Below are 22,966 nucleotides of genomic sequence, written 5' to 3'. Positions count from 1 at the left end.
GTCCCTTCTGCTTTCTTCTGCTTCCATGCTGATCTGCTGTCCCCACTGTAAAAGGATGGCAAGTCAGCAGTCTGCGTATCCTGGAAACTGTAGGGAATCACTCCGCAAACACAGTTTTTTCTCTAAGAAAAGCCCAGCACACTGTATGCATGCATTGTGCTGCAGACCCAAGTCTCAGAAAGCCAAATTTTCTAACCATGGATTCCAAGTCATTCCTCTCACTTTAAAAAAAGGAAAAAAACCCACGGTTTTTTGCCCAGAAGGGAGGGAAACTTTAATCTTCCCAAATGGATCAGCTTTTACAGGAGGCTATTTTAGGTGTTGATTCTGTAACAGTGAAGTTATTGGACAAATGAAGAACATGGCATATGCTGTAGCTTGGAGCAATTCACATTCCTCAGGTGCTAAAAGCTTTAAATACTTCCTTTGGGCATGAAATAGATCTCCTCTCAAAGAAGTCGGCGTTCCTGACAATGCCTGTCCCACAGACTCCCACAGGAGAAAGTCTGCAGGGTTGAACTAGTCTGACCCCAGGAAATCCTTCCCACATCTCTCATTCTTGCTTAGTTTCTCCTTTAATTTTCAGAATTTGCTGAAAGGCCAGTGTGATGTTTGGTTCTTTTCCTTTTCATGCAGTTTCTTGGTCTTCCTTTCTTATATTAAAACCACATTAAAGATGGGATGTGAACCATGCAAGTCAGGAAGTCCAAGATGCTCTTTCGGAGACACTCAGCCGACATTGTTAATGATTTTTAAAAACTCCTCTTGTTGTCTTTGCTAATAACACAAACGACCGATTTCAGATTGGAGCTAAAAGCATTTATGCAGCCAGCAGGTAATATCTCTGCAGGGAATACTACTAACTCTTGTGAGCTTATCTTTGACTAAAAAAACATAGAGAGATCTCTCATTAAAGTATCGATAACTTTGTTTCCTTCTCTTTCTTTTTCACATCACCACAGTAGCAGTGCTATCATGCTTCACGACAATGATTTAAAGGCTTTTCAGTGCATTCTTGGTGTTGCCTTGGGTTCCAAAGTACATTAGCTGTCTCTTCATGGTCAAAAAGAATGAATATTGTGTAACAGACTCTGAATTTGCTCCATTCATGGCTGGTTTGGGGATTCTTTTACACCTTCTTATTAAACAGGAACAGTAAAATTTGGGAATTTGGTGTTCAATTCAGGGCTGGCAGGAATGTCGAAGCTTTTCATCCAGCTTCCTCACGTTTGAGCTCACCACTGGACTGTTAGTCCCCGTTCCTGCCTCCATAAGGCCACCCTCAGCCACTCGTACACCCGGCCGCACCTCCAAAGCTGTTGATGTCTCCTAAAATTTTAGTCAGTAATTTATCCTTCTTCCTTGCAAATTTATGAACGGCGCAGACACTAAGTGCTCCTCCTCTGCGTGGCTGGCTGCCGGCTGGTGCTGTCCTGGCTAGTGCTAGCCTGGCACCAGTATTTCATTACACAAACGAGAATAAATCCATTTTGATCACCAGACTTCCCCTTATACCCTCCGTGCACACACTTTTTTTATGAATCAACGGCCTCAACTGCACGTCTCCAGAAAGCTGTGAGGAAAATCGTGTTTTGACCCCATTTTGTCCATATGCTCCATCTGGGTAAAAGCTGAAGCCAAGAATTTTTTTCTGCAGGCCAGATAACTCGTTACTCAGGGAACAGAGGGAATAATTAATGCAGCTCTCTACGAGGTTTGTGATGGTTTGCATCAGAACGTGTATTCACCCCTTCATTTTTCTGAGTATTAATAATATGAAACAGCAAGGAGCGTGAGGCTGGATGCTGGAAATTTAAGGAGAGTTCAAAGCCGGCCCACAGAGGATCTCTGCTCCAGGAAAAAAAAAAAAAGAGAGCTCAAGAGGAAAGGCTGTAAATCAGTTTGATTGCGAACCACCGCCATCTACAGAGCGAGGCGTCAGCTGAAAGCAGCCGCTTCAGCCCGAGCAGCCGCAGCGCAGCTTCGCCGGCCGCCCTCCCGCCGCGCCGGGCACGCCCCGCAGGACAGCTCCCGGCTTCCGCCGGGCCTCCGGGCACGGCCTCCCCGCGGCGGTTCCGGGCCGAGGCGGGCAGGCGAGCGGCGGGGTGGGAGGGAAGGAAGGAGGGAGGGACGGACGGACTGACGGACGCCCCGGCAGGTGCGTGTGCGGCGGGGCCGAGGCGGGCCGGGCCCGGGCGGGGTGAGGCAGCTCCGTTGCTAATGGCGGGCGCCGAGGCCTGGGCCCGGGGGAGCAGGAAGGGAACAAACCCAAATGCTTTAAGAGAGTCAGCCAAAACGGAGCATGATTTTGCTGTGAAGGCTTTTTTTTGGTTTTGTTTTATGGCTTTTCATCACTCTGCCTCATTTTTATCTTCCTTGTTCTTTACAGAAGGATGAGAAAGTTTCATTCCAAAAAACTCAGGATGCCCAGTAGGCGGTAGGAGCAGGGACTGGAATTGCAAGGACATCTTGCAGGTAATTACGTCCCCAGCACTCAGTACGGTGCACAAAGCCATTCATTTTGCCATACTTTTGAGCTGTTGGTAGGATTGCACAGTGTCAAAGTCTGTCTGTGGAGCGATTGACCTCATAGTTACAGTGTATTAGCTCCTGCCTGCACTTTTCTTTCAAGAAGGTTGTTTTTTTTGCCTGCTTCTCACACTGTTGTCCAGGAAATTACACATTATTAACATACTTCTGGTTACTAATAAGTTAGACTAGGCAGGAAAGGTGGATGGAAATCCTTTGTGCTGATAACTCATTGAAGGATCTGGCTTGAAGTGAAGCGTGTGTGTAAGACGTTGTGGAACACATAGACAACACTCAGCAATAAGTTGCCAAACCAGATGAAGCCCCCAGGGGCAGTGCTGCTAACAATGGTCTCAGCAGCAAACATGTCACTACTTTTTAAAGAGGGTTCTAGGGGAAATCTGTGGACTGCAGACCTGGAACTGTGGCCACTACCAACTGAATTTGTAGAAAATAATATCAAAGTGGAGTTATTGGACACCTGCATAAATATTATATAGTTGGGAAGAACCAGTGTGGCTTTTGCAATGGAAAGTCATGCCTTAAAACAATGTTGGAATTCTCTGAAGGTCTAAATAAGCATGTTGAGAGGTCTGGCTTACAGTCTGTACTCAGATTTCAGGAAGCTTTTAAACAGGAGCCCTCACCTGAGCAGCCCTTAACATAATAAGGGAGTTCCCTGTCATAAACAAACAGTGCAAAGATAGGAAAGAGGATGTGAGTAAATGGGGAGCCCTCATGGTGGCTGGAGGTCACCGTTGGGGTGCCGCAGGGATGTTTTGTCAATGACCTGGAAAAACAATGTTTCTAGCTGGCTTTCCATTATTGGAGGTGGTAAAGGAGAGGGCTGATGGTGATGAATTGCAAATGTAAACTGATTGATGTGGGTGGGGAGCAGTCCTAATTTCGCACCCAGTATGAGTGAGGTTTTGGAGCTGTAAGTAATGACTAATTCTGTGAAGCTTTCTTCATCAGTTCGGATAGTTTTACATGGGCTCAGGGAAGACCACATAAGTCTAAGTAGCAGAACTTAGTAGCAGAAACTGCCTGGTCCAGAAGGTTCCAGTCTAGAGATATGGTGGATGTGTGGAGAAGCACTGTGTGCTTATTCTGGTCTTCCCTAGGCTCCTGCTTGTGACCTGTGCTGGAGAGCAAGGTACAGGGAAAGGTGTCCTTTGGTCTGACCCAGCATTGACTGTCCGTGTATTCCCACATAAAATCTGTACAATTGGGAATTGGCATGAGGAATTGTCTCTCTAGAAGTGGCAATGTGTTCTTAATGAACGCTTCTTCATTATGCTATCAGAAAGATAGATGCGTGTGAAAAGAACTTTGCAGCTGCAAGTATCTGGACCTCTGAGCCACAAGTACATGCAAATTACTGGTGGGATTTTTTTTTTTACCTTCTTTTAGTGAAAGCTCATTAAATACCTAAGGAGATACCTACAAATGCAGTCCTATTAGAAGGATTAAAGAAACTTGCGTAGACTCAGTTGTGCCTTGACTACAGGGTGTACCTGCTGCTGAGCTGTATTTTACACAGGTTTTCAGTGTCTTTCTGATTCTGGCTTACAGGGTCCCTAAACACTTGCCTGAGACTAGCCTGGCAGCTCTGAACACTTTAGGCACCTGTGCAGACTTACTTAGCACTTTCTTCCTTTTCTGACTTCCATACTTTTTTGTGCATGTGTACACACATGTGCTTAACAACTTGCAGCTAGTTTGGTTACAACAGGAGTAGTAAAAAGTGATTAAACCCACAGCTGATTCTTATTTGAGGCACAGAAGTAGGGTTTACTGTGTAAGCAAGAAAATCTAGATAGAAATGAAGAGCTGCAGAATTTGTCTGTAGACTTCCATGTGAAGAGATTGTGTCCCTTCTCAAATACGTAGGGCTTGGGTACTTGATCTGAACTGTCCTCTGCAGTGTGCCTTGTCATAGGCAAGAAGGGATTTGTATACACAAGCAGCATCTGTTGTAGAAAACGTAGATAGGCTTTGAGGCAGAGAGTTTTTTGTTTCATATCTTGGTATGAGCAAGCAGGGAGACAAAGGGTAGACTAGGCTTTTTTCTGGATTTCTGAGATGGTATTTCAGTCCCATCATTCTGCGGTTTTGCTTTTAAAGCAATCGTGGTTTTGTGTGTGACCCACTTCTCGTGACTGTAAGTCAGTATCCTGCTGCTGTTTCTAACAAGAGCTGAAGAGAGAATCTTCGAATCATAGAATTATTAATTCTATGATTATTTAATTCTAATGTCTCTGTTTCTAATCTACCAAGATGCTGAGATCTGTGTAGGATCAGCCCATAGCTATGAAAATACAAGTGTCCTACGGCTGCCGGTATAACGTTCACATGAGAGCACTTGCAGCTTTGAAGAATTACTTAATTGGAAATGCCATAGGTGCCAGGCAATTCAGATCCTGTTTCTGATGTTGCATTCCATAAGAGCATGAATTACCAAATGAGTTAATGCTCCACTCAAATTTGCCATGTTTTCAGTGTGTCTTTATGTATGGCTGATGAACCAGAAGTTCCAGTTAATACTGTCAGAGAAGTCTGGAGGTACTGTCTTCAGTGTGAAGCATTCTCTTGACTGAGTCTTTTAGGGGGTCAGTCTGATATGGGGAAGTGTTCCTCCTCCATCCCTTCCTTCCTGCAACCCTTTTTCCTATTTGCACCCTTTCTCCTAGACAGGACTCTCATTTGCGGAGGCCACCAGGCAATTTTGCCTGAGGCAGGTTGGTGACTTCTGACAAATTTTTTAAGAATTCCCACCAGGTGAAAGCTGCAGAGCATTCCATGGCAAGTCTCTGACATTGCTAAATCATTGCAATAAAGAATAAGATGTTTAGAAAAAAAATAAAAACATCCCACCTCTCTGCCTGTTGTGCCAATGTGATTTTTTTTTTTTTTTCCTGCCTACTTTTATATGTTTGAGTCTGGATTCTTCTGAAGTGAAATGTAACGCTGTTGGGGAATTGGCACTGGTGATCCAGAGCGTAGCAATGCTGAGTTTGTTTCAGTGTAGTTCAAGGAAACTATTGCTGGTGGAGCTTTCTTTGTGAGAAACATCAGAGCAAGATAAAGATTGGTTTTGATAGTGAAAGTTTTTCTAGTAATTTTTAAAAGCTGATGATCTGGTGGAAAATCAGTGGCAACAGCTACTTAATTGTGTATATACTTTCCTTGCAGGTTTAGCTGTATATAGGATTCTTTTTCCGTTTCTAATTTATGTATGATGTTGAACCTTTGCTTTTTCCCTTCTATCTACCTGTCGTTGAATTTCAGAACTGATGAGGCATCTTCTAAAACCTGGTGTCTTTGCACTCTCTTGTAAGAGTGTTTTTTTGAGGGTGACAGTTTCCAAATTTAGTGCCAATGGAGGAATTTTAAAAGTTTGGTTTCAGCTTTTTCTGTATTCGATATAGGAAAACTGTATTTATTTATTTCAGAGTCTTTTTTATAAAAAAGGGTAAAGAGCATCTCCAGCAATGCCCCAGCTGGGAGATGCTCTTTTGCTAGACCAATAGAAAACTGCAAATTGTTGTTGAGTTGGAACTAATGATGCACTGTGGGTATCATGATCTCTTATCCTATTTCAAAGTGCTTTATGCAGTGAAGAAATAAGTTTGTTCCTGTTTGACAGGTATAAGGACTGCAGCACAGAAAAAGAAACGTTTAACTCGCGTAGTAAATTGGTGACAAACCTCGAAGAACAATCGCAGAGTTGCCTCATACATCCTGTTGTCGGGAACAGACTACTCTTCATCCTTCAGGTAATTTTTGAGGTGCTTGTTTCTTATTTTTTTTCTGTCTGCTTAGCAGATTACATTAGTTCTAGGTATAAAAAGTATATAGTACTGGTTCATCTTTGATTACAATTTCTGAATTTCCTGACCTAACAGTTAGCAAACTTCTTTTTACTGCTCAATGGAGCAGAGTTGCTTTTTACCTTTTTATCCTTAAAAGTTGAATACTAAAACTGCAGTTTTCTGTTTGCTTATCAGGAGAGCCCAATATTTGCCGAGCCTGATGTGGACACGGGTAAATCTGTCACCTGCTTCTGTAGTCTGCCTAGGTTGTCCAGTTAGCTATAGCTTTCGGATTCATTGTTGTGGAGAGATGTGTAAAAATAAGACTTTCTGGAAATGAGTTACTTTTAAATAAGTGTTATATTCCTAATTATGCTTATATCAATTTTCTAGAACTATGCCAAGAAAAAGAAAGCTGTTGGCTCAGTTAAGTGCTCTCCAAAGCCACTCCAGCTTGCCTCCCTTTGATGCCTTGGAGAACCTGAACGTGACACCTGATGGGGATTCTTCTCCAAAAAGCAGCAAATACTTTGCAATAGAGAAAAAAAATTCTTCCCAGCTAGAAGCAGATTTCTTCAACCAGCCCTGTATTAGTCTGGCCAAGTCCTTTCTGGGACAGGTAAGACAGGAACACTGAGATTACTGTACTGGAGCACGTGCTAGCTAATAACTTAGTGTAAAAGGATGGAGTTCTTTTATTGTCATTTGACTCCAGGGCTTTGCTATTTTAGGAATAGAGCTCTCATTCCTTCTCTTGTGAAGTGCAGTGGAATTTAAAGACTAGTAGCCAAATCTATTTTGGATGAAGTCAAGGGAGTAATTTTTCAAGTTTAGTTTACTGCCACATTTCAGAATTAGTTTTTTGTGGAGTTTTTCTCCCTGTTTTCTGATTTACTGAAACGTACTTTGGTGTTTGTGGTTTGAAGGTTGTTTCAGGTCCGTTATTTTCGTTTCAGGTATTCCTTTATTTGGTTTTGGTTCTTGCTTAGCCCAGTGGAAAGTAATGCTCTGCAGTTAGCAACATCTCCTCCTCTGCCTCCATTTTACTACCTTGTGATGCCAATAGCATGGCACACCTTGGCCTTTCTTCACCAATATCCACTGTCATAGTGTCCTCGACTATTTCATTCTTATCTGCAAGTTCAGCAGATTACCGAGTTCTTTCTTTTACGCTGCCCCGTAGGCTTTGACAGTGGCATCACATGCTTCGTGCTTTTATTTTTGTTGTTCTGAGTAACTCGATGCTGCCAGCACACACGGTGAGCTCTCTAATGATCACCTTGCTGAGGTTGTGAACACAAACACGCCAGGCCCTAGCGTGAGGATGTTTAGGACTCCACAATCTCACGATTAAACTCCATTCACTCCAAAAACTGCTGTTCCTGGGTTTTCAAGCCATTACTTGTTCATTAAAGGACCTTCTCCCTTATCCCATTGCAGAAACTTTGAGGAATCTTTGGACTTTGTTGGAAGCCTTTGGAAATCAGAGTGGAGGAGATTAAACATGTCTCTTCTGCTTAGTGAGTCCTTCAAAAAACTCTCCTGCTGTTTCCATGGGAGGGAGTTCTGCCAGTGTTTTCCCTGTAAAAAGTTCCAGTCCACGACCTCCCAGATGCAATTGCAAAACGTGTTTTTAGTTTCACTGCTATGGTCTTATCTTCTCTGAGTCTTTTTTATACCTTTACTGTCTGTAGGGTGAACAGACTCTCTAGGTTCTCATTGGTTTAGATAACTTTAGGAATTTGTTCCACAAACTGTTGGTTTTGGCCTGTCTTGCTGCGTCTAGCCTTTTTTTATTTTCTAAGAATACTGTCTTGCTTGTAATTGACGCCTTTGCACTGCTTTTTAACCCTGCTGGGTTTTTTTTTTGGTTTGTCTTAACCTCTCTCTTATACGTCATGTGTGTTTGCTATCTTTATAGACATCCTGCTAGAGGCTTGCCTTTCCAGCTTTAACCTTTGGCTGCCTCTTGTAAGTTCTTCCTAACAAGCTTCCTCACTTCATGCAGTTTCCCCTTTTTGCTGGTAAGATGATAGATTATTTTTGGACCTTAATGCTTGTGGAAGGACACTGAGCGTTACATTTCATGGTCATGATACAAAGCTGTTTTTCAGGGATAAGTCTTTGGAAAAGACTTTTCATTTTGCTCTGGATCAGTTTGAGAGTTTAGTCTTTTCTCGTGACATCTCTGATTACTTGCTTTGCAAAGCATTTGACAGTGTCTAAAAAAACCGTAGCTGGTGTCCTGTGCTACTGTCGTATTTACTTGCTCTGTGTGAGGATACCTGAAGTCTCCCAGCACTGATGCATTTTTTTTGTTGTTGTCTTAATGACTCTGACATCCTTATGCATTCATTTACCTTGGGCAGATGATATTTTAGTCCTAATTATGTACTTTTCTTATTTAGACATAGAATTACAAGCCAGGTGATTTCTGTCTTTAAAGTATAACCTCCAGTCTCCCATGACCCAGTCTATTCTCTCATTTTCTTCGAATTATAACTATAATGGTAATTTAGTGTTTCATTCATTATCTTAATTCTACCAAATTTTAGAGGCGCCTGGTATATTAATATTGTTTACCTTAAACGTGATACTTGAGTTCTTGGAAACAAAAAAATACCCCCAAGCATACACACGATAAATGGCCTCTCAAAATGAAATGTCGTAACACGAAGATAACACCCTTAATGAGAAATAAAAACCTCTATACAATAGTTTACTGTGAGGTATTATTATTATTACCATTTTTTAGCTGTTTTAACTGTGAATATTTGGTGTGTCTGAAGAGTCAGGGAAATGCCTGCATGCTTTTAAAATCATAACCTAACCATCGCCTTTCATCATATTGAAAGAGAAACGCGGCCACATGGGTGTGCTTTTGGGGCACTTACAGGCGGTTGCTAAACACCAGTGATTGTCTGAAGTCACTGCATTTTTCATAAAAATAATAAACTGATTGCAACAATTTGAGAAGTGTGTTAGGGAAACCTTGAGACACTGGAGCTGCAATGTTTGAAACCAGCTTCTGGAGTGTCCGTACTGGATCAGGTCAATATTGGATATATTGCATTAGCCATCCAGCACAAACATCTGTTGGGAATTCAGCTTTGTTTCTTGAAGGTCACTTTTGAAAGGCTGGTTTTCAAATATGGTAGCGCTCAGTATAGTATAATTAATCTGATAGCTGTTGCCTAAGTGAGACTATACTGCGGTATTCCTGAAACACACCTTAAATAAAATGAGAAGTTTAGAAATCAGGTCAGACCACAAAAAACTTTGTACCAAGTTTAGCAATTGTTTTATTTTTAAAGATAATCTTTTCACTGTCATGTTTTTTTCCCCCTGCGCTGGCTTTGTTTTACTGAAGGAGGTACCAGCAGCAAGGAACACACTGTAATAACACGGATCTCTTGTTGTCTGCCTGAACCAATTCCCAGCTCTCCTGCTCTGCCCCTCTCTGCGCTGCAGAAAAGACAGAAATAGCATTGATACTCACTCTGGTCATGATTATCTTTACAGTTTGAGATTAGGACTTGTTTGAAACATCTCTGTGGAGAAAGACTATCTAATCAATAACTGTGCTGCTGTTGTGTTTCTTCTGATCTAAAGGATATACATTCATGATGCTTCAGAGCTGATACTGGTGGTGCTTTTTTGACTTAAACCTGGTGGACTGGGCTATAGAATACAGAAAATAACCACAAAAGCAACTCTGGGCTTTATTGTATATAGGCTTATAAATGGTTTCTTTATGATACTGCCACATTAGACACTCCAGGCATTTTGTGGGGTGAATGACAGGTAGGAACTTTGTGTACTGGGTGGCGGCCTGGACAGTGGAAGCCAACAAAGTTCATGTTGGCTCATAGACTGCGCTGCTGGACGGAGAGGAGAGTATGTCATACCATCAGGTCCTTTTTTTCTGACTTCTTTGTTTCCACAGCTCTTGTGCTCTGGTTATTTTGTACAGAGGGTTGCTAACTGATGCACTCTGACCTCTCTTTCAGATTTTAGTTCGCAAACTTCCTGATGGCAGAGAACTCTGGGGGAGGATTGTTGAAACAGAAGCTTATCTGGGTGGGGAAGATGAAGCTTCCCACTCGAAAGGTGGGAAGCAAACTCAGCGAAACGCAGCAATGTTCATGAAACCAGGAACTCTGTATGTGTATCAGATCTACGGTATTCACTTCTGCATGAATGTTTCCAGCCAAGGTAAGCTGAGGCTGAAAGAGATTTAACACCTACAGCATAGGGCTGATGTTTCAAGGTGCGCTTGCCGTGTTGCAGTCACTTGTGAGCTCCCTGTGGGCTCTGTGAAGCCCATGGGACCTGGGTTTTGCCACTGGCAACAGTAGGTAACTGTGGACAGGCAGCGTGTTCACTTTCAGCATTACAAGCAGGGCCCGTCTCCACTGCACAGTGACCAGCCCCGTGGGGTTTTGGTCCCAGCTGTTCAGGCACAGAAATGAAGACTAAGGACTAGAGGAGAAGCTCGCTGGGATGGAGCTTTCCGTTCTGATGACGTGGGCTACTGCCTCATTCATGTGATTCAGTGAACTTTGGTCCTCGAAAGTGGTGATGTAGAAGTAAATTTGCAGTCTAATGACAGCCTAAATCTTGGTGTCTGTTGTCATGACAAGAAACTCTTCTGTTTCCTGCCTTTATCTTCAGAAGCTGTAAATGCTGGGGAAAACCAAAAGGTCTGAGATGTCCTAAGCTTAAGCAAGGAGTCAACGGAGGAGCATTTTAGCTGCTTTGCTATATCTTAAAACAAAACAAAACAAAATACCCACACTGTTAACAGGATCTTCTATCTTCTTTTATTATTTTCAAGATAGTATAATCAACCCCTAATGAAATTATTCTGGAATTTACTGAGACTCTCCTTCACAGCTCCTCTTAATATTCAAGTGTTACTTCTAAAACTTGTGGTTTTTTCTTTCCTGTAAGAATGACAGTGTTTGCCTTGAATAAAGCTATTGGTTAATTAGACACCTTGAAATGGCAGCAGGTATTTCTTAGATAAATACTCATTTTCTTAGGAAAAAATCTCAAAAATAGATTTTTTTTTTTTTTTTGCCATTTCAAAGATACAGTTTAAAAAACCCCACTGCTTGTATATTCCTAAGTGGAAAGCAAATGTTGTAACAGTGGCCATTAAGCCTCAGGTTTTGGCCTTTGGACAGGAGCCAAGCAGAAAAATAGTGCCAGGTTATGCTGTTGGGGAAGAGCCCGTCTTTCTAAATGGAGGTCTGGAGTCTGGTGGATGAACACATGTGAATTTCATTACGCTGTCTCTGCCAAATCTGTTCAGATAATGAGAGCAGAAGGGTTCGTTATTCAGGATGGGATTCTTGGTGTTTGAAATATTAGGAATAAAAATTTTTATTTAAAAAAGATGCTTAGCCTTTGAATTCTAAAAAGATTTCTTTGAAATTTACACTTTGGGAAATCTTCCCATATATGCCTGTGTTTAGTTTTGTAGCAAATCAGTTAGAGCTCAGTTAGAGCTCACTGTTGTGATGGATTTAGTTAGATTTTTTGTGACAAAACAAAACAGCAACGCAGCTTTCAGGACAGCTGCCACCACCAGCTTTGTCAGGAATGCCCTGAAGTAACTAGCAGGGCTGTGCATGTCGTGTATCACAGATGCATCTACGAAAGCAGGATTTACTCCTTCACTGTATTTGCCCGTGTGTAGATGTGCTGAAAGAAAGAATTTGAGGAGGAATCATACCTGAGATGCGTTTCTCATCTTAACGTAGATGGAGGAGAAGCCAGTCCTGTCGTTTAGTCTGAGGGAAGGATTGAGGAAGTCGTTTGTGGTGGCACTTACACGCCTAGGTGGAAGGCAAAAGCATTTCATTCTCTGGATGTGGGACAGGTCTTGGAAACTTTGCTCCGAATCTGGCTGTGGCTCTGCAGAAAACATAAGGAAACACAACCAAAAAAACAAAAAAAAAATCTGTTGTGGCACAGCTTGTCTGTCTTAGGAGCACAGACCATGCTCTGCTTATAGCATGAACTTCTGATACAATAGGTTTCATCATCTTTGTGCAAGAATTTGATGAAAAATATCTGAGTATTTCACGGTCTCCCTGGGAATGCTGCAAAAACCTGAGTGACTGCCCGGAAGACTACAAAAGGGATATGACCATATTAATTCTGAAGGTGTCACTTGGAAAGACTGAACACAGATTACTGAGAGAACGCTAAACGCTTTTTCTTGTCAAAGGGCACATCTCCAGTGATGTCTCAGAGCTGCATCACTCTCTTCTTGGATTCTGGCAGTGCAAAGCTGCAGAGCACCAGGAGTTAAACAGTGGAGCACGTGGAATGTTTGCCTCTATTCCCATGCATTATCTTCTGCCTCCTGTGATCTCCTGGGACCTTCCATGTTTTCCCTGTCTTCCAACCTGAAGGTTTTTAGTCTACTCAGTTATTCCTTCCTTAGGCTCTTGCCCCAAAGCTAGTCCATAACTTTGATCATCCTGGTTGCCTGTCCATGAATCTCTTCCAGTTTTGTTATATCTTTCTGTAGATGGTAGGGAGATGCAGAACAAGTCTAGACAGCAACACAGCTTTCAGGACAGCAGAGCAACTTGCTTTATATAGTTGGGGTTTGCATCTGGGAATACTGTATGGCATTGCTGCAGCAAATTGGAGCAGTGGAGAAGGGGAAAGGTCTTTGGGGGTTCTCTGATGTCTTCAAGCACAGGCAAATTGACCCCATCTTAAGCCATTTCAGTTTTGACCTGGATGCATGTTAGCGAAGTTCATACTGAATGATGTGAGAATTAGGGGAAAACCTGGGGTTGACTCATGAGAAACCAGTTCTAGATATTTTCCAAATGCATCTTAAAAGATGTTTCTGTTTGGCCATCGGGTGGTTTGCATCCAAATACTCATGCAATCATACACTGATTTCTAACAAAGCGTTTATTTTTGGAGACTGCTGGAACAAGCACATAGATTTAACTGACATCTAGTGTGGGGTTTGGTGGTTTATTAAAGTTAGCACAAACTGATAATCGCAAATGGATTCTTAGCTGGCTTAGATTAAACTACCTAGTTTTGTAGTGTAGGCAAGTCCTTGTGCTGCTTAAATTACAGGATCCTCGTGGGAGGAAGACAAGCAGTTCGGAGAACCAGTATATCCTCTTAAGCACTGGCAGTGACTGCTGTCCTGCTGCTCCTCAGACTCCTGAACTGAGTGACCGTAGAGCTGATGTGGAGCCACTGGCTTCATGAAGGCAGCCGTCCTTTTGCTGGCGAGAGATCAGAGCTGCACTGTCCCTGCGTTGCCTGTGCCCACCTTCTTGGCACGGACACTGCCCAGGGCTGTCCCAGACACATGCTGCTGGGACCAGGCAAGCAGCACGAGTTGGACTGTTGCAGCAGCATTTGTTATAAGTAGTTTAACACTGACTTGGATCATGCTGGCACCTTCTTGGTCCTCAATCAGCTCAGGATCTGAGGCCTATACAACATGTGCAAACCTCTTACTTGCTCCCCTCTGCTTAGCTCGCCAAGAACGGAGTATTTGGCTCCTGAGATCTCTCGTTTCGATATGCAACCTCGCTGCATCATCTGTTTTAACACAAGATGGAATAAACCTTCTCTTCTGTTTTCTCTATTTGGCTTATGCTGGACTTCAGGCTCAGCGGTGTCGCTCGGGGATAGGAAAAGGTGTGTTGCCAGCAGAGCTGTGCTGGCAGAGGCACTTGGTAGAGCAGGTGCAGACTTTACCTTGAGAGCCACCACCGCTGTAGTGTCCCCAGCCCCAACATCAGAAGCACTTCAGCTGTAGCATGTTGTTTTGCCATTTTGCTGGGGCAAGAAGCTGTGGCTGTTAGTGTGTTCAGTCGAGTTCACTGGACTGTCTTTTTGTGCTCATAAAACCATCATGAGTTGAAGTGTGGGCTGAAATGTTTTTTGGCACTGAGGAAGGGGAAATCTTTGTGCATATCACTGAGATAAAGCTGCATCATGTGGGATTTTGCTGTGAGGGGTCTTCCCATCACTGGGTCAAATAGTGCTACTCCCTGAAGCCACGGTGGGCATCACTACATTGTTTTTTTTAGAGAAATCATAGATGATAGAGGAAGAAGAGTTTATTAAGAAAAAATATAACCAATGTCTTTCAGTGTGCATGAATCCTACAGTATATCCTGAGCAGGACAATAATCTTAGTACAAAGAACTTCCCTGGGGTTAAGAGAGATGTTGGGCTTCCCTCCCTTCAGGAAGAGGGTAGGTGCCAGTCAAGCTTCTCTTTGACTTTGCTGTCATTTCTTGCTCTGGAATTTGCCAAGGTGTGCATTTTGCTGCCAGATCCGAAAGAATAGCTTGTAAAATCAAGATCCCAGTGATGCTTTACCCATGCCCAGGGTCACACTGCATGGATTTCCCCCACACTTTTGGATCCTAAACTAGAACTTTGAAGGAAGTGTTTTGGGAGCAGTGAGTCAGACAAGTGGAGAGAGGAGAAAATTTTCTCCTCTCCAGTGGCCAAGAGCTGTTTCCAAGAATGGGAGCTGGAGCCATTCCAGGGAAGGAGCAGCAAGCTGTGCAGGGGCGGGGTGGGACTTCCCTATCGTTTTATCATTTCTAGCTGCTCAGGGAGAGAGTTGGCCTCTGTGTTGTTGTTGGATCTCAGCTTTTATCTCTGAATGCTACTCGTTCTATGAAGTGACTCTTAGGCCTGGGAGGCAGATATTCGGCATCTCTGGACTGGCACTGCTGCTGGTGGCATGTTGGCAGCTGTGTCAGTGGCAGGCAGATGCCGAAGCCAGATAACCCCTGAGAGCAAACCACTGCAGGCTGTGGAGAGGGAGGAAGGCAGATGTGCAAGTACACTCAGGAGGACCCGAACACCAGCCTGAGGTGTGGGGACAGATGGGAGCAGAGAAAGCAGTAGCTCATTGTGGCATCCCTGCACTCTTACCCTGCCTGCTGTCTCCACCTCTTCCCAAAGCTCTTGCAGTGTTGCTGGCACATTTGGGGGCCGCTGGCTCTGAGCAGAGCGCAGTGCCCGTGTTGCACACAGCTAGAAAGAGTGTGAAAACCTGGTGAAAATGCAGAAAGAGCAGCCAGAGAAATGCCAGGTACGCCCTGCCATGGCTCTGCACCTGCAGTTCCTCGGAGTGCTCGTGTCTCTCCACTTGAACTCCCAAGGAGTTCAATTCAAGGGTAACCACGGTTCCCACTTGCCCTGGTGATGGATGAAGGCAAGTTGTGTAATTAACGATTGCTCAGAATCCCACCGTTGTTCCTGGCGCGTGAGGCAGCATCCCGATGCAAAAGATGTTTCTTTGTGCATGGATAAAAAAGCAGAATTAGGACACGGAGCATGTTCTAAAAAATCTAAAATGACCTTTGAGCTCTAAATCACTGTAGTACAGCTTTTGGCTGCCAGATCAGCATCAATCCCCTTCCTCAGAGAAGGGAGAGCCTGGGAACAGATTGCTGACAGCTGTTGGAAATCAGTCTGTTGACTTCACGGGGCTGTGCTGAGGGCAGCGGGGCTCTGGGCAGGTTCAGGGCAACAGGCACACCTGGCAAAGCCAGGAATCAGCTCCTCGGTTGATAGGCTCAGATGGGAGCCCAGAAGGGCAGTTTGGTGTGGGATTTGTACAAAATATGCAAGGGATTCTATTTTGGGAAATTGCAGGTCCTTGGGGATCTGTCAGTGCCTACAAAACAAGCCTTTGCCAGGCGTGAGCATGGCTCCAGATGTTTGAGGCTGGAGAGGGAGAGGGGATTCTTGCGGAGCGGCCTCACAGAGCGTGCAGATGCTGGTGGGGAGGAATGCTGTGGGCGGCCCCAGCACAAGGGGTGCTGTGTGGGGCAGCACACAGACTGCTTCACCAGGCTCTCTCCTCGCCCACTCAAGGTCACGAGAAGACCTTCCTTGCTGTCCAGTGGAAAATACCAAGGGAGTGGTTTTGTCCCACTTAGGCTGGAGATCCTTGTGGCAGAGGAATGTCTGTGCTCAGAGCTGTGTCTTTGCTTCACTGTCACCAAAATCAGGGCGGGCTGGAGTTTCCTAAGGCTTCTGAGAGGGTGGCAGATCACACTCAAGAGGAGAATCTGTCAGTTTTCTTCACTTCTTGTCTCAGAAGGGTCTTCTCTGGTGGAGCGATGTTCCCAGGACCATGCATCCCACAGCTGGAAACTGTGCAGCCCCGTCCTGCCCTGCGTCCCCATCTCGTGAGAGCTTCCCTGGCACAAGGGTTCAGATCACTCTCCGTTGTAGCAGTTACCCAAAGCCACAGTCATCCCACCTCCAAGTGGGTATTTGAACTGGTGACGCCTGCAGCCAGGGCTCCCCAGCAGCAGCACAGACAGCAGCTGCTCCCGGTGCCTTCGGCTCCTTCCCAGTTTCTTTTTGTCCAGCCTCACTCTGCAAGCTGCTTCGTTCTGCTGGCAGCATGCGGACTCCTCTCCTTTGTTAGCTGGAGTTCTTGTAATCAGAGTTTATTATAAATCCACAGGGTTTGGGAGCAGCTTTGGCTGGCTGTGCCAAAACGGAACCATATGTGTATTTATTCCTGAACATTTTGCTGACATAAGAAAAACCTCTTGCCCTCTGGCAAGCCTTGGAGCAGCAGCTAGACTTAGTGACATCAAGAAGTGGGGTTGGGGAAGAGCAAGTCAGCACTGATGAATGAAGGACACAGAGCTGTGGGACGCTGGACATTGAGAAGAGGGAAGGGAGTGCACTGACCACAGGTGAGCAGCTGACTCGAGCCTGGCACTTGAAGCGAAGCAGCCCAAGAGGACAGACCCTGTGGTTGGGCGCTCCGGGCAATTCCCTGCTCCGTCAGGCAAAGCTGAGCCACAGGCTCAGGGCTGAAGTGCTTCTGCTGAAAACCAAGACATTGTTGATGAACAACCCTGTACTAACACACGGTTCTTGTTCTGCACAGGGGAAGGGGCTGCGGTCTTACTTCGCTCTTTGGAGCCTCTTCAGGGTTTGGAAGCGATGAGGGAGCTGCGCAGCGCTTCAAGGAAAGGACCCACGAAGCCGCTGAAGGACTGGCAGCTGTGTAACGGGCCCTCCAAGCTCTGCCAAGCCTTTGGGATTGACAAAGCTTTTGACCAAAGGGACCTGACTCAAGATGCAACCATCTGGATGCTACCTGGACATGACCTTCCAGGGGAGCAGGACGTGGTAGCCACCACAAGGATTGGTATTGGCAACAGGGGAGAGTGGACACAGAAACATCTCAGGTTTTATTTACGAGGGAACAAATTTGTGAGTGTTGTAGACAAGAAAATGGAGAGAGAGATGGCAGCAATGGGACACTTCTCGTGCAGTTGACGAGTCTTGCAGGTAGGCTACCAGCCAGGACTTGAGCTGTGCTCTGTACACCAGCCTCAAGCTGTGTCATGGCAGCTGTGAAGGCAGGCAGAGTGGCTTGGAGGATTTTAACAATAAACGTACTTTTTGACAATGAATGGGGCAAGGTGGAATTTTATTTGTGGGGCAGACTGGTGTGGGTCTTCCAGCCAGAACTGAGGTTGGTTTTGGATGTTGATGGCCACTTTTTCCCTTGTGAATGGATCCAGGCTCCATTTAAGGTGGACAGTGGTGAAGGCTCACAATTCTGACCTTTGGTGCTGCTCCCATTGCTGCTGGCCCTCAGTAGAGGTCATCACTTGGTTTCCACAGGGGAACAGTCAAAAGACGGGACAGCAGCAGGGCTGCCTGAAAGGATGGGAGGGATCTTACTGTTGTCTACACCTACCTAGTGGGAGGGTGTTGGGAAGACAGAGCCAGACTTTTGTCAGACAGCATGAGAGGCAATGGGCACAAGCCAGAAAACAGGAATTTCTCATTAGCTGTATGGAAAATATTTTCATCATGAGGGTGGTCAAACACTGCAGCAGGGGCCCAGAAAAGCTGTGGGATCTCCGTCCTTGGAGACACTCAGACCTCCACTGGAGAAGCTCCTGAGTGACCTGATCTAACACGTTTTCTTTGAGCAGAGGTTTGGACAAAAGACCTCCAGAAACCTCCTCCAACCTATACCAGCCTATAATGTCCAGCTTGGAGAACACGAATGTGTTTTGTTTGTTTTCTCAGCTGCTTTTGAGACCAGTTCAAAACTTACCAGTGTATGAACTGCAACACAGAGAAAGCACGAGCGCTGAGATTTCTGCGATGCTGCAGCCTGCCATGAGGTCCAAGGGGAAAAAAACCTCTAAGATTTGGGGCAGAACTGCAGCCACGCTGCCAGTTTGAAAGGTGAGAGGGACACACACCCACCCAACCCTCACCTTAGGATTCACACAGAAGAAAAAAGCTCAAGTTTTTCAAAACCCTTTTCCCCAACACATGAAAAAAAATGTTGTTTGGCCCCTTCTGAACAGCCCTTGTTATGCCAGTCTTGGTAGCTCACCTTGAGATGCAGTTGCTGGGACTGGTTGGGACTGGGGCCCTGTAGCAACATTGATCAGATTTTTAGGCTGGTTATTGCTTTTGCTCTTCTGTAACATCACTGCTTGCAGCTGCAGGGGAAGACTCACCGAAGGGACCATGAGTAAGTAGTTGTCAGCAGGTATCCGGTGGACACCGTGCTCCCCTCAGCGTGACTGTGCCTTGCTGGTGGTAGATGAGTTATATAAAACTCACAGTTTCACCCAGTTTGTGTGGGCAAATGAAGCTGCTCTGGGAAAAACTCCAGCTTGTGTGTGTGTGGTATAAGGGAAGGTCTTAAGGAGGAGCCTGACAGTCTTTTAACAACACACCCCCCTGGAAGCCACCACCATGGAGGTAAAGCTCTTCCTTCCCCGGGTACGCAGCACAGAGCAGTGAACAGCTCTGGGGAACAGTGGCCTCACGCAGGCCAGGGGTGAGCTGGTGTAAGCTCCTGCTCTCCCCAGAAACAGGGCTGTCACCTCTTGTTCTGGCCCTGGCACGGCTGGAGGAGCAGTCCTGAACCAGACCAGGAAACACAGCCCTGTACAGAGCTCCATCTTGGTTTTCAGCTGGATAGCTTGAGCCCAGGCCAGGCCAGTTCCCTGCAGCCACAGCCATGCCTGCAGGGAGGGGAATGGAGGAACAAAACGAGCCCTGGGGGACAAGTCTGAGTGCCCTTGGCACCAGCCTTTGGCTGGGTGGAACTAATATGCCCATGCACTTGCAGCCTGGCCAGCTAATTTCAGTCCTGCTCAACAACCCAGCTCCCTACCCCACCACCCCCAGTCAAGAACTGGAAACCCTGAAACCCCACAAGCACGTAGGCTGCTCGGTGACAGCCGTGCTCCAGTAGACACTTAGTAATAAGGATACTAGGGAGAGGCAGTAAGAAGCCGTAACACAGTGAGCAAGTCATTCACAAAACTGTTTACTTGTGGTACTTTGCTTTCCTACCTCTGTCCTCACTGCTGCCAGATAACAGTGATCAAACAGAATTCCTCAGCGCCCAGGGACATCTCCCTAAAGCCAGGCCAACTCCACCCTGTCCTTGAGCAGAGGCCAAGAGCGCTCTGCCGTGGGGACAGGCTGCTCACAAACGGTGCTCGCGGCCGAACGACCCAGCAGTCGTGTTGATGGAGAGCAGAGGAAGCACTTCTGATGCACCAGCGTCCACCCAAAGGTGAAGTTCTGTCAGTAACACTGCGGTGGAAATCTTCTGGGCCCACTCTCACAAGCCGTGGGGAGGGAGCAGGGCCGGGGAAGGGCTGTGACCGGCAGCTCCAGTGCTGTGAACGTGGCACAGCGGGAGTCCAGGCTGGCCAAGCGCATGCTGTCCTGCAGCAGGCCCCAGAGCCCTGGCACAGACTGGCCTCAGCTGTCACCACCGGGAGCAGATGGGAAATCGAGGCACGGAGGGGTAGAACCTGCTGTACGTCACATGGCAAGAAGGAATTGCATTCACCTCCTTTAGTTTTTAGATCTCTTGTAGACTATTGGTAGCAAGAGTGTAGCAGTTTCCCTTCCTTTGCCAGTAGAGTCATTTTAAGAGGGATTGAAACACTGAAATCACGGGGTCCTCGTGGCTGGTCACCACCAGCACGCTGCGGAATTTGTCAAACAGCATCAGCAGCTGGGAGCGACGCATGTTCTCGTTGTACATGATCTCCTCCAAATGGTGTCGGCCTCGGAAGTAGTGCAGCAGCCTGTGGGGAAGGAGAGCAAGGGAGAGACATGGGCCAAGGGCAAGTCACACAGCTGGAACTGATACTACCACCCGCAAGGATTCCTCTCCCATGGGATGCAGATCAGAAGGTGTTTAGGTTGGGTCCCTCATTTACATGAAAAGTGAAGTGGACTCAATTGGTTCTTACCTTAGGCACGCCTAGCGCAGAAATCCCCTGGAAAAGCAGGGAACTTGCCCTCCTCAGGTGTTCCTGTCACCCATTACCCTTCATGGGTGACTGAAAAGGAGTCACTGTACAAGTCTCTCCTCCTACACTGCACTGAGTAGGTTTCACCTCTAGTCTGCTGCCATTTGTGTTCCTTTGCTCCCCAATTTGCCATGTCCCTCCTCTCACCTCTCTCTTGTTCCCCAAACAGCCATATGTAAGCTCGGAGCTGGGAACTTCAGTGCCTCATCCCTGCAGGCACCCAGGGCTGGGCAGCCCCCAGCACACTGCGAACTCCCTTCTGCTTTGATGTTCCTCTGCCAGCTCTCAAGTTGGCACCATTGTGTAGAACATAACTGGTACGTCTCTGTACCTGCAGTACAAACAAACAACAGACGGACAAGCTCCACTCGTATTTACCTTTCCACTATCTGGGCTGTGCATTTGCCTTTTGCAGTATCTCCCACTGGGTCTTTAAATCAGGCTAATTGGCTTCCTCCCCTGGGCCGATGGCAACCAGCATGCACTGAGAAGTGGCCGTTAGCAGGGACAGGATGGGTTTGTGTGTGCATGTGTCAAAATGACTGTTCCCTGGGGTATGAACAGTAGGTTTTGTATCTTGTATCACTGTTCAAAAAGTGATTTTGAAGATTTTAAAAGCTACGTATTTCCTCCCTTCCATAAAGCTGCTCACTGTGATTGCCCGTGCTCTCGCCTCCTGGCACAGCTGCATCTGTGCAATTAACTCAACCTGGCTTTCAACAGCAACACAGACTAAGCAGGAGTTTTCCAATAACTAAATCCATCCTATATTCAAAAAGAGTCTGGATTTGTAACCGGTCAAGATGAAATACTTTCCACTGCAATAAAAGCTAGAGAGGATATTAAAGAATATCACAAAAATGCCGGCTGGAAGACACCTCCAAAGTCTAGTCCAGCATCCTGCTCCAGCAAGATTATTGCCAATGCTGTAGCTTTTTCTAGCCAAACTCTGAAACCCTCCAGGGATGGAGATCCCCTCACATTCCTGGGTAATCTCTCCTGGGCCGCACCACACTCCTGGGGAAGAAATTCTCCCACAAGTCCAACTGGAATCTACAAAGCTGTAACTTGGGGCTCCCAACTCCAGTGAAGACAGGCACTACCTTCACCTTTTTGAGCGGTGAACATTTATAGGACCCCAGTAGGACACAGGATGCACTTCTTGGGGCAGTAACACTGCATCTGAGTCCCTCTGAAGCTGCACAGATAATGTCTGCTGACAGATGTGCGCTTCTAGATCCAGATGTGGCGATGGAGGATTATTGCTTTCCATTGCTCATCTCTGTTCTCCCCTCTTCAAGTTGTAAGAGCTACCCCTCCAACAGCAGCACAGTGTTCTTAAACACTGAAAAAAAAAGGATTATCTCACACTAGTCTTTCAAATAAAATCAGCTTATTTCTGGCCAAGGAGATACCCCTTCACCAGCACTGCTTGAAGATGGAGCAGAACTGTCCACAGCTTAGTGCCACCAATGAGCATTTCTCAGCAGAGTAAAGGATCTCCATCTCCCAATCTAAGAGCCAGAAAAAAATATCCTGAAAGTGACTCCACACCCCGACTTGGGAGAGAAGCCATCAGCAAAGCCTCAAACTGTCTTTAAAAGAACTGCTTGATGTGTAATGAGGAACACTTTGTGTACATTACTGAAGATGTACCTCAAAAGGAACTTATCTCCTTCTCAAGTTTACTTCTGGAAGGACATGCCAAGACCTTGGATTTCAATTCCCGTTCAGTGTTACGAGAGTTAATGCAGCCAATGCTGGAGCCAAGCTTCAGTATTCCTGATTTCCCAGTAAGGTTCTGCTTTGCAAATACTGGCTGTGCACAGCAATGCACAGGCACAGGCTCCTTCTGCCGTCTGTTTAATGAGTAACAGGCGTTCAGAGGCAGAGACACAGGAAAACGTACGGGGCTGAGCTTTATTGCTCTGCTGAAAATAGCCCGTCCCTTTGTGTGCACACACAACTGCCCTTGGAAGGGCAGCTGCAGCATATTTAGTGCACTAACTATGCATTTATAGCAGGAGTTTGTTCTGGGAGGCAGCTGATATAGCAGAGCCATTTGCCTGAGCAGCCCTCATTAGGCTGCTCTTCCTCAAAATGAGGCAAAAAGAAGAGCTGAGGCAGTAACCTGTACTAGGGTAACGAGGGAGATCAGCTCATGCACTGCAGCAGCTTCTCCACAACTGTTTACACTTTAATTAGAAGCAACAGGTTCACCCAGACACTCGTTTCTGATGTTTACGGCACAAAAAGAGAGAA

At 45.8% G+C, this 22,966-nt stretch overlaps 2 protein-coding genes across 14 annotated transcripts in view; one reads left to right on the top strand and one right to left on the bottom strand.

Moving 5' to 3' along the window:
• Positions 1-2,129: 2,129 nt before the first annotated feature.
• Positions 2,130-17,809, top strand: MPG (N-methylpurine DNA glycosylase). Its single transcript, XM_086622548.1, has 6 exons — positions 2,130-2,158; positions 2,390-2,475; positions 6,179-6,308; positions 6,738-6,963; positions 10,355-10,559; positions 17,278-17,809. The coding sequence occupies exons 4-6, from the start codon at positions 6,742-6,744 to the stop codon at positions 17,670-17,672; spliced, it is 822 nt and encodes a 273-aa protein (XP_086478674.1). The 5' UTR covers positions 2,130-2,158; positions 2,390-2,475; positions 6,179-6,308; positions 6,738-6,741; the 3' UTR covers positions 17,673-17,809.
• Positions 9,753-22,966, bottom strand: part of NPRL3 (NPR3 like, GATOR1 complex subunit) — a 53,934-nt gene continuing 40,720 nt past the window's right edge. For 10 of the 13 annotated variants that reach the window (XM_086622538.1, XM_086622539.1, XM_086622546.1 and 7 more), the window contains one exon: positions 19,686-20,476. In XM_086622538.1, coding sequence (XP_086478664.1) covers positions 20,311-20,476 — 166 coding nt within the window. In that variant the 3' untranslated portion in view covers positions 19,686-20,310. Of the gene's footprint in view, positions 9,810-11,803; positions 12,267-19,685; positions 20,477-20,851; positions 21,036-22,966 lie in introns of those variants that run through there. The other 3 variants (XR_015222660.1, XR_015222659.1, XR_015222661.1) reach the window with 3 other exon arrangements.

Source organism: Tauraco erythrolophus, chromosome 17, assembly GCF_009769465.1.
Source record: "Tauraco erythrolophus isolate bTauEry1 chromosome 17, bTauEry1.pri, whole genome shotgun sequence".
Lineage (NCBI taxonomy): Eukaryota > Metazoa > Chordata > Aves > Musophagiformes > Musophagidae > Tauraco > Tauraco erythrolophus.
This window is presented reverse-complemented; position numbering and strand designations above follow the sequence as displayed.